General features: G+C 50.7%; 1 protein-coding gene across 2 annotated transcripts in view; it reads left to right on the top strand.

Annotated features, from left to right (window-relative positions):
• LOC109873391 (actin-binding LIM protein 3-like) overlaps positions 1 to 12,401 on the top strand; it is a 158,484-nt gene that overhangs the window by 93,302 nt on the left and 52,781 nt on the right. For both annotated transcript variants that reach the window (XM_031808404.1, XM_031808405.1), the window contains exons 4-5: positions 6,924 to 7,036; positions 12,078 to 12,204. In XM_031808404.1, the coding sequence (XP_031664264.1) occupies positions 6,924 to 7,036; positions 12,078 to 12,204 (240 nt within the window). The remainder of the gene's footprint in view (positions 1 to 6,923; positions 7,037 to 12,077; positions 12,205 to 12,401) is intronic.

Below are 12,401 nucleotides of genomic sequence, written 5' to 3' on the forward strand. Positions count from 1 at the left end.
GGAACAGTTCAGTGAGGAGAGCAGTTGTCTTGAGAGAAGGAACAGTTCAGTGAGGAGAGGAGTTGTCTTGAGAGAAGGAACAGTTCAGTGAGGAGAGGAGTTGTCTTGAGAGAAGGAACAGTTCAGTGAGGAGAGGAGTTGTCTTGAGAGAAGGAACAGTTCAGTGAGGAGAGGATTTGTCTTGAGAGAAGGAACAGTTCAGTGAGGAGAGCAGTTGTCTTGAGAGAAGGAACAGTTCAGTGAGGAGAGGAGTTGTCTTGAGAGAAGGAACAGTTCAGTGAGGAGAGGAGTTGTCTTGAGAGAAGGAACAGTTCAGTGAGGAGAGGAGTTGTCTTGAGAGAAGGAACAGTTCAGTGAGGAGAGGAGTTGTCTTGAGAGAAGGAACAGTTCAGTGAGGAGAGGAGTTGTCTTGAGAGAAGGAACAGTTCAGTGAGGAGAGGAGTTGTCTTGAGAGAAGGAACAGTTCAGTGAGGAGAGGAGTTGTCTTGAGAGAAGGAACAGTTCAGTGAGGAGAGGAGTTGTCTTGAGAGAAGGAACAGTTCAGTGAGGAGAGGAGTTGTCTTGAGAGAAGGGACAGTTCAGTGAGGAGAGGAGTTGTCTTGAGAGAAGGAACAGTTCAGTGAGGAGAGGAGTTTTCTTGAGAGAAGGAACAGTTCAGTGAGGAGAGGAGTTGTCTTGAGAGAAGGAACAGTTCAGTGAGGAGAGGAGTTGTCTTGAGAGAAGGAACAGTTCAGTGAGGAGAGGAGTTGTCTTGAGAGAAGGAACAGTTCAGTGAGGAGAGGAGTTGTCTTGAGAGAAGGAACAGTTCAGTGAGGAGAGGAGTTGTCTTGAGAGAAGGAACAGTTCAGTGAGGAGAGGAGTTGTCTTGAGAGAAGGAACAGTTCAGTGAGGAGAGGAGTTGTCTTGAGAGAAGGAACAGTTCAGTGAGGAGAGGAGTTGTCTTGAGAGAAGGAACAGTTCAGTGAGGAGAGGAGTTGTCTTGAGAGAAGGAACAGTTCAGTGAGGAGAGGAGTTGTCTTGAGAGAAGGAACAGTTCAGTGAGGAGAGGATTTGTCTTGAGAGAAGGAACAGTTCAGTGAGGAGAGCAGTTGTCTTGAGAGAAGGAACAGTTCAGTGAGGAGAGGAGTTGTCTTGAGAGAAGGAACAGTTCAGTGAGGAGAGGAGTTGTCTTGAGAGAAGGAACAGTTCAGTGAGGAGAGGAGTTGTCTTGAGAGAAGGAACAGTTCAGTGAGGAGAGGAGTTGTCTTGAGAGAAGGAACAGTTCAGTGAGGAGAGGAGTTGTCTTGAGAGAAGGAACAGTTCAGTGAGGAGAGGAGTTGTCTTGAGAGAAGGAACAGTTCAGTGAGGAGAGGAGTTGTCTTGAGAGAAGGAACAGTTCAGTGAGGAGAGGAGTTGTCTTGAGAGAAGGAACAGTTCAGTGAGGAGAGGAGTTGTCTTGAGAGAAGGAACAGTTCAGTGAGGAGAGGAGTTGTCTTGAGAGAAGGAACAGTTCAGTGAGGAGAGGAGTTGTCTTGAGAGAAGGAACAGTTCAGTGAGGAGAGGCAGTTGTCTTGAGAGAAGGAACAGTTCAGTGAGGAGAGGAGTTGTCTTGAGAGAAGGAACAGTTCAGTGAGGAGAGGAGTTGTCTTGAGAGAAGGAACAGTTCAGTGAGGAGAGGAGTTGTCTTGAGAGAAGGAACAGTTCAGTGAGGAGAGGAGTTGTCTTGAGAGAAGGAACAGTTCAGTGAGGAGAGGAGTTGTCTTGAGAGAAGGGACAGTTCAGTGAGGAGAGGAGTTGTCTTGAGAGAAGGAACAGTTCAGTGAGGAGAGGAGTTGTCTTGAGAGAAGGAACAGTTCAGTGAGGAGAGGAGTTGTCTTGAGAGAAGGAACAGTTCAGTGAGGAGAGGAGTTGTCTTGAGAGAAGGAACAGTTCAGTGAGGAGAGGAGTTGTCTTGAGAGAAGGAACAGTTCAGTGAGGAGAGGAGTTGTCTTGAGAGAAGGAACAGTTCAGTGAGGAGAGGAGTTGTCTTGAGAGAAGGAACAGTTCAGTGAGGAGAGGAGTTGTCTTGAGAGAAGGAACAGTTCAGTGAGGAGAGGAGTTGTCTTGAGAGAAGGAACAGTTCAGTGAGGAGAGGAGTTGTCTTGAGAGAAGGAACAGTTCAGTGAGGAGAGGAGTTGTCTTGAGAGAAGGAACAGTTCAGTGAGGAGAGGATTTGTCTTGAGAGAAGGAACAGTTCAGTGAGGAGAGCAGTTGTCTTGAGAGAAGGAACAGTTCAGTGAGGAGAGGAGTTGTCTTGAGAGAAGGAACAGTTCAGTGAGGAGAGGAGTTGTCTTGAGAGAAGGAACAGTTCAGTGAGGAGAGGAGTTGTCTTGAGAGAAGGAACAGTTCAGTGAGGAGAGGAGTTGTCTTGAGAGAAGGAACAGTTCAGTGAGGAGAGGAGTTGTCTTGAGAGAAGGAACAGTTCAGTGAGGAGAGGAGTTGTCTTGAGAGAAGGAACAGTTCAGTGAGGAGAGGAGTTGTCTTGAGAGAAGGAACAGTTCAGTGAGGAGAGGAGTTGTCTTGAGAGAAGGAACAGTTCAGTGAGGAGAGGAGTTGTCTTGAGAGAAGGGACAGTTCAGTGAGGAGAGGAGTTGTCTTGAGAGAAGGAACAGTTCAGTGAGGAGAGGAGTTTTCTTGAGAGAAGGAACAGTTCAGTGAGGAGAGGAGTTGTCTTGAGAGAAGGAACAGTTCAGTGAGGAGAGGAGTTGTCTTGAGAGAAGGAACAGTTCAGTGAGGAGAGGAGTTGTCTTGAGAGAAGGAACAGTTCAGTGAGGAGAGGAGTTGTCTTGAGAGAAGGAACAGTTCAGTGAGGAGAGGAGTTGTCTTGAGAGAAGGAACAGTTCAGTGAGGAGAGGAGTTGTCTTGAGAGAAGGAACAGTTCAGTGAGGAGAGGAGTTGTCTTGAGAGAAGGAACAGTTCAGTGAGGAGAGGAGTTGTCTTGAGAGAAGGAACAGTTCAGTGAGGAGAGGAGTTGTCTTGAGAGAAGGAACAGTTCAGTGAGGAGAGGAGTTGTCTTGAGAGAAGGAACAGTTCAGTGAGGAGAGGATTTGTCTTGAGAGAAGGAACAGTTCAGTGAGGAGAGCAGTTGTCTTGAGAGAAGGAACAGTTCAGTGAGGAGAGGAGTTGTCTTGAGAGAAGGAACAGTTCAGTGAGGAGAGGAGTTGTCTTGAGAGAAGGAACAGTTCAGTGAGGAGAGGAGTTGTCTTGAGAGAAGGAACAGTTCAGTGAGGAGAGGAGTTGTCTTGAGAGAAGGGACAGTTCAGTGAGGAGAGGAGTTGTCTTGAGAGAAGGAACAGTTCAGTGAGGAGAGGAGTTGTCTTGAGAGAAGGAACAGTTCAGTGAGGAGAGGAGTTGTCTTGAGAGAAGGAACAGTTCAGTGAGGAGAGGAGTTGTCTTGAGAGAAGGAACAGTTCAGTGAGGAGAGGAGTTGTCTTGAGAGAAGGAACAGTTCAGTGAGGAGAGGAGTTGTCTTGAGAGAAGGAACAGTTCAGTGAGGAGAGCAGTTGTCTTGAGAGAAGGAACAGTTCAGTGAGGAGAGGAGTTGTCTTGAGAGAAGGAACAGTTCAGTGAGGAGAGGAGTTGTCTTGAGAGAAGGAACAGTTCAGTGAGGAGAGGAGTTGTCTTGAGAGAAGGGACAGTTCAGTGAGGAGAGGAGTTGTCTTGAGAGAAGGGAAAAGGACAGCTTCCTGTTTTTACTTGTCACGTTGGGAATCTACAGGTAACTGCAGAAACAATGGAAACACATGAGGGATGAGGGATACAAAGTACATTGAATGGAAAGCAGGTGCTTCCACACAGGTGTGGTTCCTGAGGTAATTAAGCAATTATCCTCCCATCATGCTTAGGATCATGTATTAAAATGCTGGGCAGGCTATTAATATGGCTACCATGGCTATGCCCCCATAGGATGACCATGCCCCCATCCACAGGGCATGAGTGGTTACTGAATAGTTTGATGAGCAAGATAACGATGTAAACCATATGCCCTATGCCGGGGCGGCAGGGTAGCCTAGTGGTTAGAGCGTTGGACTAGTAACCGGAAGGTTGCAAGCTCAAATCCCCGAGCTGACAAGGTACAAATCTGTCGTTCTGCCCCTGAACAGGCAGTTAACCCACTGTTCCTAGGCCGTCATTGAAAATAAGAATTTGTTCTTAACTGACTTGCCTAGTTAAATAAATTAAATAAAATGGCCGTCTCAGTCACCACATCTCAAACCAAGTGAAAACTTATGGGAGTTTCTGGAGTGTCGCCTGAGACAGCGTTTTCCACCACCACCAAATTATGGAATTTCTCGTGGAAGAATGGTGTTGCAACCCTCCAATAGAGTTCCAGACACTTGAATCTATGCCAAGGTGCACGGAAGCTGTTCTGGTTGGTGGTGGACCACTGCCCGATTAAGACTCTTTATGTTGATGTTTCCTTTATTTTGGCAGTTACCAATAGGCGCTCTGAGGAATTACAATGTCGAAAGCCCTCCGTCTGATTGTGTGGTTTACTGTCACTGTTTCAGAGTCTTTTAGAGAGTGATTGAAGAGTTTCAGTGTGTCAGTGTGGTGGGGGCAGTAGAGGTGAGGGTGCCATGACAACAGTTCCTTCTATACTGGTCTGTTTCTTGAGAACATCATGAGTTCCTTCTATACTGGTCTGTTTCTTGAGAACATCATGAGAACAGTTCCTTCTATACTGGTCTGTTTCTTGAGAACATCATGAGAACCATTCCTTCTATACTGGTCTGTTTCTTGAGAACATCATGAGAACCATTCCTTCTATACTGGTCTGTTTCTTGAGAACATCATGAGAACAGTTCCTTCTATACTGGTCTGTTTCTTGAGAACATCATGAGAACATCATGAGTTCCTTCTATTCCTTCTAGCAGGTGGCACCAGGGCTGGGTTGGGTTTACAGCCTGACCCACTGTAACCTCTACACCGAGGGCCTTGATAGGCTGATAGCGCTACTGCTTACATGACCGTGCTTATGTCCCATTATGCACAGATGTGTATGTTAATTCATGTATTTTCCACTGTTTACAATTTATAGTTCCCTGTATTCTAATACTATTTATTATATGCTGACCTGACGGAGTATGGAGTTATTTCTCTTATGAGATGTAATTTGGGAAGATGCTTGACAGTGATCTGCAAAGTGATAGAGAATATAACCCCATCAGGTGTCTGGGGATGTCACGTTCTGACCTTTATTTCCTTTGTTTTGTCATTATTTAGTATGGTCAGGGCGTGAGTTGGGGTGGGCAGTCTATGTTTGTTTTTCTATGATTTGGGTATTTCTATGTTTCGGCCTAGTATGGTTCTCAATCAGAGGTAGGTGTCATTAGTTGTCTCTGATTGAGAATCATACTTAGGTAGCCTGGGTTTCACTGTGTGTTTGTGGGTGATTGTTCCTGTCTCTGTGTTTGCACCAGATAGGGCTGTTTAGGGTTTCACTGTGTGTTTGTGGGTGATTGTTCCTGTCTCTGTGTTTGCACCAGATAGGGCTGTTTAGGGTTTCACTGTGTGTTGGTGGGTGATTGTTCCTGTCTCTGTGTTTGCACCAGATAGGGCTGTTTGGGGTTTTCACGGTTGTTGTTTTTGTTAGTTTGTTCATGTGAAGCTTTATTAAACATGAATCAAAATAACCACGCTGCGCTTTGGTCCGCCTCTCCTTCACCGCAAGAAAACCGTTACAGGGGAAGCAATACATTATATTGACTGCTGGTACTGAGTCGTCCAGGTTTAAGGGCCACAAATCTTTACCGCAGATGGTCCTGCCATCGCTGCCTGTCCTGCTAGAGATGCTGACTCATAGCTGCTGATGGTGGGAGAGGAGCAGACATTCTGTTCTGGGCAGTCAGTAGTCAGCACACTTAAAACACTCCTCATCCACCACAGATCACCCCGACTTCTCCCAAACCTCAATATGCAGGGCTATGCTGTGTTGCTGACAGAAGAATGTTTAACACTACTATCTATTGTTCATAACATACTGCCTCCTCTTTAGCATGGGCTCCCGAGTGGCGCAGCGGTCTAAGGCACTGCATCTCAGTGCTAGAGGCTACACTACAGACCCTGGTTTGATTCCAGGCTGTATCACATCCGGCCATGATTGGAAGTCCTGTCGGGTCGGCGCGCAATTGGGCCAGCGTCGTTAGCGCTTGGCCGGTGTAGGCCGTCATTATAAGAATACGAATTTGTTCTTAACTGACTTGCCAAGTTAAATAAAGTTTAAATATATATGTATTTTTAAAACAGCATCTGTGTCCATACCCCAAATGGGCCTACGGGTCCTGGTCACAAGTAGTGCACTATGTAGGGAATAGGTTGCCATTTTGTCACACAGCCGATCTGTTGGTTTCAATATACAGCTTGAAGATCACCCCTGCTGGCCCAGTTAAGCTGCTGTGGCCAAGCAGATATCCCCCTGCCTGCTTGCCTGTCTGCCTGCTTGCTCTGTAGCAGGACACAGTATCTGTCTACAGGCCCATCATGTCTGTGAGCCTTCCTTCCTGTCACTGGATATTACCACGGAAACCCACTGTGTGTGTGTGTGTGTGTGTGTGTGTGTGTGTGTGTGTGTGTGTGTGTGTGTGTGTGTGTGTGTGTGTGTGTGCGTGCGTGCGTGCGTGCGTGCGTGCGTGCGTGCGTGCGTGCGAGCGTGCGTGCGTGCGTCTGCATGGAGAGTTGCACTCTAATCGGTATTAATGTGAGTAGAATAGAAGCCAGGCCTCTGATGTCATCTCACTCTCTCATGTGCTACATTGATACTTTATGCAAAATTACAAAACACAAAATGTGTAGTTGTGTAAAATAATGTTAGCTACCATTACACACAGTGTACATACAGTGTTATTGAGGCTTCGGGTTGAGCAGAATACATGTCTGAGGTCTTCCTGTGGCTTGTTTTTCAGAAAGCCTTTCCCTATCGGAGACAGGGTGACCTTCTGTGGGAAGAAGTGTGTCTGTCAGCAGTGCTCCCATTCGCTAGTCAGCAACGCGCCGGTCAAGATCCACGGACCCAGCCGTAAGTCTCTAGATCAGAGGGTCACGTGCTCCTTCTCTGTTAACCATCAAACGTCACGTTCCGGTAATTACTGGAACGTTCCGTGTGCATTACTGGAACGTCTCGACATCTCGACATCAAAAAGCTCCGTAGCAGATATTTTACGCTGATGTTGGGACCATGAAAACACACTGACTGACGGCTATTGCTATGTTCTACAAGTCTATTATACTTTCCTGGCTTTACAAAGCTCTATTTCAGATATTTTACCTCACTGGCTTGCTAGCTTCCTCGGTAACCAATCGTCTGATGACATCTGAGATGTTGTAGATGATATAACCATCTAATTATGTGTTCTGTTAATTTGCATGAGCTGCATTTGAAGTTGGATGTGATCATATCCACGGCTAGGTAAACAAACAAAAATATATATAATTCCGTACTGGGCGCACAACATGACACGGCCGGGAAATGGATCTATACCACAGGACCTCAACTAAAGTTACATCACAATCCTCACTCAGCACAGTGATGGTCCCGTAGGACAAGGCTGCAGCACTCCACAGTTCTCAGATCAGTAGGACTCTCCATCACTCTCTCTGGAGGGGGGGGAGTAGGACTCTTCATCACTCTCTCTGGGGGGGGGAGTAGGACTCTCCATCACTCTCTCTGGAGGGGGGGGGGGAGTAGGACTCTCCATCACTCTCTCTGGGGGGGGGGGAGTAGGACTCTCCATCACTCTCCCTGGGGGGGGGGAGTAGGATTCTCCATCACTCTCTCTGGAGGGGGGGGGGAGTAGGACTCTCCATCACTCTCTCTGGGGGGGGGGGGAGTAGGACTCTCCATCACTCTCTCTGGGGGGGAGAGTTGTACTCTCCATCCCTCTCTCTGGGGGGGGGGGTAGGACTCTCCATCCCTCTCTCTGGGGGGGGAGTAGGACTCTCCATCACTCTCTCTGGAGGGGGGGGGGAGTAGGACTCTCCATCACTCTCTCTGGAGGGAGAGTTGTACTCTCCATCCCTCTCTCTGGGGGGGGGGGGGGTAGGACTCTCCATCCCTCTCTCTGGGGGGAGGAGTAGGACTCTCCATCACTCTCTCTGGGGGGAGGAGTAGGACTCTACATCACTCTCTCTGGAGGGGGGGAGTAGGACTCTACATCACTCTCTCTGGGGGGAGGAGTAGGACTCTCCATCACTCTCTCTGGAGGGGGGGAGTAGGACTCTACATCACTCTCTCTGGAGGGGGGGAGTAGGACTCTACATCACTCTATCTGGGGAGGAGGAGTAGGACTCTCCATCACTCTCTCTGGGGAGGAGGAGTAGGACTCTCCATCACTCTCTCTGGGGGGAGGAGTAGGACTCTACATCACTCTCTCTGGGGAGGAGGAGTAAGGACTCTCCATCACTCTCTCTGGGGAGGAGGAGTAGGACTCTCCATCCCTCTCTCTGGGGGGAGGAGTAGGACTCTCCATCACTCTCTCTGCGGGGAGGAGTAGGACTCTCCATCCCTCTCTCTGGGGGGGGGGGGAGTAGGACTCTCCATCCCTCTCTCTGGGGGGAGGAGTAGGACTCTCCATCACTCTCTCTGGGGGGAGGAGTAGGACTCTACATCACTCTCTCTGGAGGGGGGGAGTAGGACTCTACATCACTCTCTCTGGGGGGAGGAGTAGGACTCTACATCACTCTCTCTGGAGGGGGGGAGTAGGACTCTACATCACTCTCTCTGGAGGGGGGGAGTAGGACACTACATCACTCTATCTGGGGAGGAGGAGTAGGACTCTCCATCACTCTCTCTGGGGAGGAGGAGTAGGACTCTCCATCACTCTCTCTGGGGGGAGGAGTAGGACTCTACATCACTCTCTCTGGAGGGGGGGGAGTAGGACTCTACATCACTCTATCTGGGGAGGAGGAGTAGGACTCTCCATCACTCTCTCTGGGGAGGAGGAGTAGGACTCTCCATCACTCTCTCTGGGGGGAGGAGTAGGACTCTACATCACTCTCTCTGGAGGGGGGGAGTAGGACTTTACATCACTCTATCTGGGGAGGAGGAGTAGGACTCTCCATCACTCTCTCTGGAGGGGGGGAGTAGGACTCTCCATCACTCTCTCTGGGGGGGGAGTAGGACTCTCCATCACTCTCTCTGGGAAGGAGGAGTAGGACTCTCCATCACTCTCTCTGGAGGGGGGGAGTAGGACTCTACATCACTCTATCTGGGGAGGAGGAGTAGGACTCTCCATCACTCTCTCTGGAGGGGGGGAGTAGGACTCTCCATCACTCTCTCTGGGGGGGGGGGGAGTAGGACTCTCCATCACTCTCTCTGGGGGGGGGGGAGTAGGACTCTCCATCACTCTCTCTGGGGGGGAGGAGTAGGACTCTCCATCACTCTCTCTGGGGGGGAGGAGTAGGACTCTCCATCACTCTCTCTGGGGAGGAGGAGTAGGACTCTCCATCACTCTCTCTGGGGATGGGGAGTAGGACTCTCCATCACTCTCTCTGGGGGGGGGGGAGTAGGACTCTCCATCACTCTCTCTGGGGAGGAGGAGTAGGACTCTCCATCACTCTCTCTGGGGAGGAGGAGTAGGACTCTCCATCCCTCTCTCTGGGGGGAGGAGTAGGACTCTCCATCACTCTCTCTGGGGGGAGGAGTAGGACTCTACATCACTCTCTCTGGAGGGGGGGAGTAGGACTCTACATCACTCTCTCTGGGGGGAGGAGTAGGACTCTACATCACTCTCTCTGGAGGGGGGGAGTAGGACTCTACATCACTCTCTCTGGAGGGGGGGAGTAGGACACTACATCACTCTATCTGGGGAGGAGGAGTAGGACTCTCCATCACTCTCTCTGGGGAGGAGGAGTAGGACTCTCCATCACTCTCTCTGGGGGTGGGGAGTAGGACTCTCCATCACTCTCTCTGGGGGGGGGGGGAGTAGGACTCTCCATCACTCTCTCTGGGGAGGAGGAGTAGGACTCTCCATCACTCTCTCTGGGGAGGAGGAGTAGGACTCTCCATCCCTCTCTCTGGGGGGAGGAGTAGGACTCTCCATCACTCTCTCTGGGGGGAGGAGTAGGACTCTACATCACTCTCTCTGGAGGGGGGAGTAGGACTCTACATCACTCTATCTTGGGAGGAGGAGTAGGACTCTCCATCACTCTCTCTGGGGAGGAGGAGTAGGACTCTCCATCACTCTCTCTGGGGGGAGGAGTAGGACTCTACATCACTCTCTCTGGAGGGGGGGAGTAGGACTCTCCATCACTCTATCTGGGGAGGAGGAGTAGGACTCTCCATCACTCTCTCTGGAGGGGGGGAGTAGGACTCTCCATCACTCTCTCTGAGGGGGGGAGTAGGACTCTCCATCACTCTCTCTGGGGAGGAGGAGTAGGACTCTCCATCACTCTCTCTGGAGGGGGGGAGTAGGACTCTACATCACTCTATCTGTGGAGGAGGAGTAGGACTCTCCATCACTCTCTCTGGAGGGGGGGAGTAGGACTCTCCATCACTCTCTCTGGGGGGGGGGGAGTAGGACTCTCCATCACTCTCTCTGGGGGGGGGGAGTAGGACTCTCCATCACTCTCTCTGGGGGGGAGGAGTAGGACTCTCCATCACTCTCTCTGGGGAGGAGGAGTAGGACTCTCCATCACTCTCTCTGGGGGGGGGGGGAGTAGGACTCTCCATCACTCTCTCTGGGGGGGGGGAGTAGGACTCTCCATCACTCTCTCTGGGGGGGAGGAGTAGGACTCTCCATCACTCTCTCTGGGGGGAGGAGTAGGACTCTCCATCCCTCTCTCTGGGGGGGGGGGTAGGATTCTCCATCACTCTCTCTGGGGGGGAGGAGTAGGACTCTCCATCCCTCTTTCTGGGGGGGAGGAGTAGGACTCTCCATCACTCTCTCTGGGGGGGAGGAGTAGGACTCTCCATCCCTCTCTCTGGGGGGGGGAGTAGGACTCTCAATCACTCTCTCTGGGGGGGAGTAGGACTCTCCATCACTCTCTCTGGGGGGAGGAGTAGGACTCTCCATCCCTCTCTCTGAGGGGAGGAGTAGGACTCTCCATCATCACTCTCTCTGGGGGGAGGAGTAGGACTCTCCGTCACTCTCTCTGGGGGGGGAGAGTTGTACTCTCCATCCCTCTCTCTGGGGGGGGAGTAGGACTCTCCATCCCTCTCTCTGGGGGGAGGAGTAGGACTCTCCATCACTCTCTCTGGGGGGAGGAGTAGGACTCTACATCACTCTCTCTGGAGGGGGGGAGTAGGACTCTACATCACTCTATCTGGGGAGGAGGAGTAGGACTCTCCATCACTCTCTCTGGAGGGGGGGAGTAGGACTCTCCATCACTCTCTCTGGGGGGGGGAGTAGGACTCTCCATCACTCTCTCTGGGGAGGAGGAGTAGGACTCTCCATCACTCTCTCTGGAGGGGGGGAGTAGGACTCTACATCACTCTATCTGGGGAGGAGGAGTAGGACTCTCCATCACTCTCTCTGGAGGGGGGGAGTAGGACTCTCCATCACTCTCTCTGGGGGGGGGAGTAGGACTCTCCATCACTCTCTCTGGGGGGGGGGGGGGGGGAGTAGGACTCTCCATCACTCTCTCTGGGGGGGAGGAGTAGGACTCTCCATCACTCTCTCTGGGGGGAAGGAGTAGGACTCTCCATCACTCTCTCTGGGGAGGAGGAGTAGGACTCTCCATCACTCTCTCTGGGGGGGGGGGGGGGAGTAGGACTCTCCATCACTCTCTCTGGGGGGGAGGAGTAGGACTCTCCATCACTCTCTCTGGGGGGGAGGAGTAGGACTCTCCATCACTCTCTCTGGGGGGAGGAGTAGGATTTTGTCCCCTCTTGTCCTCTTCTATTTTCATTCGCTGTTCTCTCTGTTCTCTCTGTTCTCTCTCTCTCTCTCTCTCTCTCTGTTCTCTCTCTCTCTCTGTTCTCTCTCTCTCTCTCTCTCTCTCTCTCTCTGTTCTCTCTCTCTCTCTCTCTCCCTCTCTCTCTCTCTCTCTCTCTCTCTCTCTCTCTCTCTCTCTCTCTCTCTCTCTCTCTCTGTCTTTTTCTTGTTCTACCTCCTTCCCAGACTGTGCAGGCTGTAAGGAGGAGATCAAACATGGCCAGTCTCTCCTGGCCCTGGAGAAGCAGTGGCATGTCAGCTGCTTCAAGTGTCAGACCTGTGGCACTGTGCTGACCGGGGAGTACATCAGCAAGTAGGTGACCTCTGTGGTGACATCACAATACCAGTATAGTAGTAGTAGTAGTAGCATAGTACTAGTAGTATAGTACTAATAGTATAGTAGTAGTTGTAGTAGTACTTATATAATAGTAGTAGTTGTATAGTAGTAATGGTATCGTACTAGTAGTATAGTAGTAGTAGTAGTAGTAGTATAGTGGTAGTAGTGGTAGT

The sequence above is a fragment of the Oncorhynchus kisutch genome, linkage group LG28 (assembly GCF_002021735.2).
Source record: "Oncorhynchus kisutch isolate 150728-3 linkage group LG28, Okis_V2, whole genome shotgun sequence".
Lineage (NCBI taxonomy): Eukaryota > Metazoa > Chordata > Actinopteri > Salmoniformes > Salmonidae > Oncorhynchus > Oncorhynchus kisutch.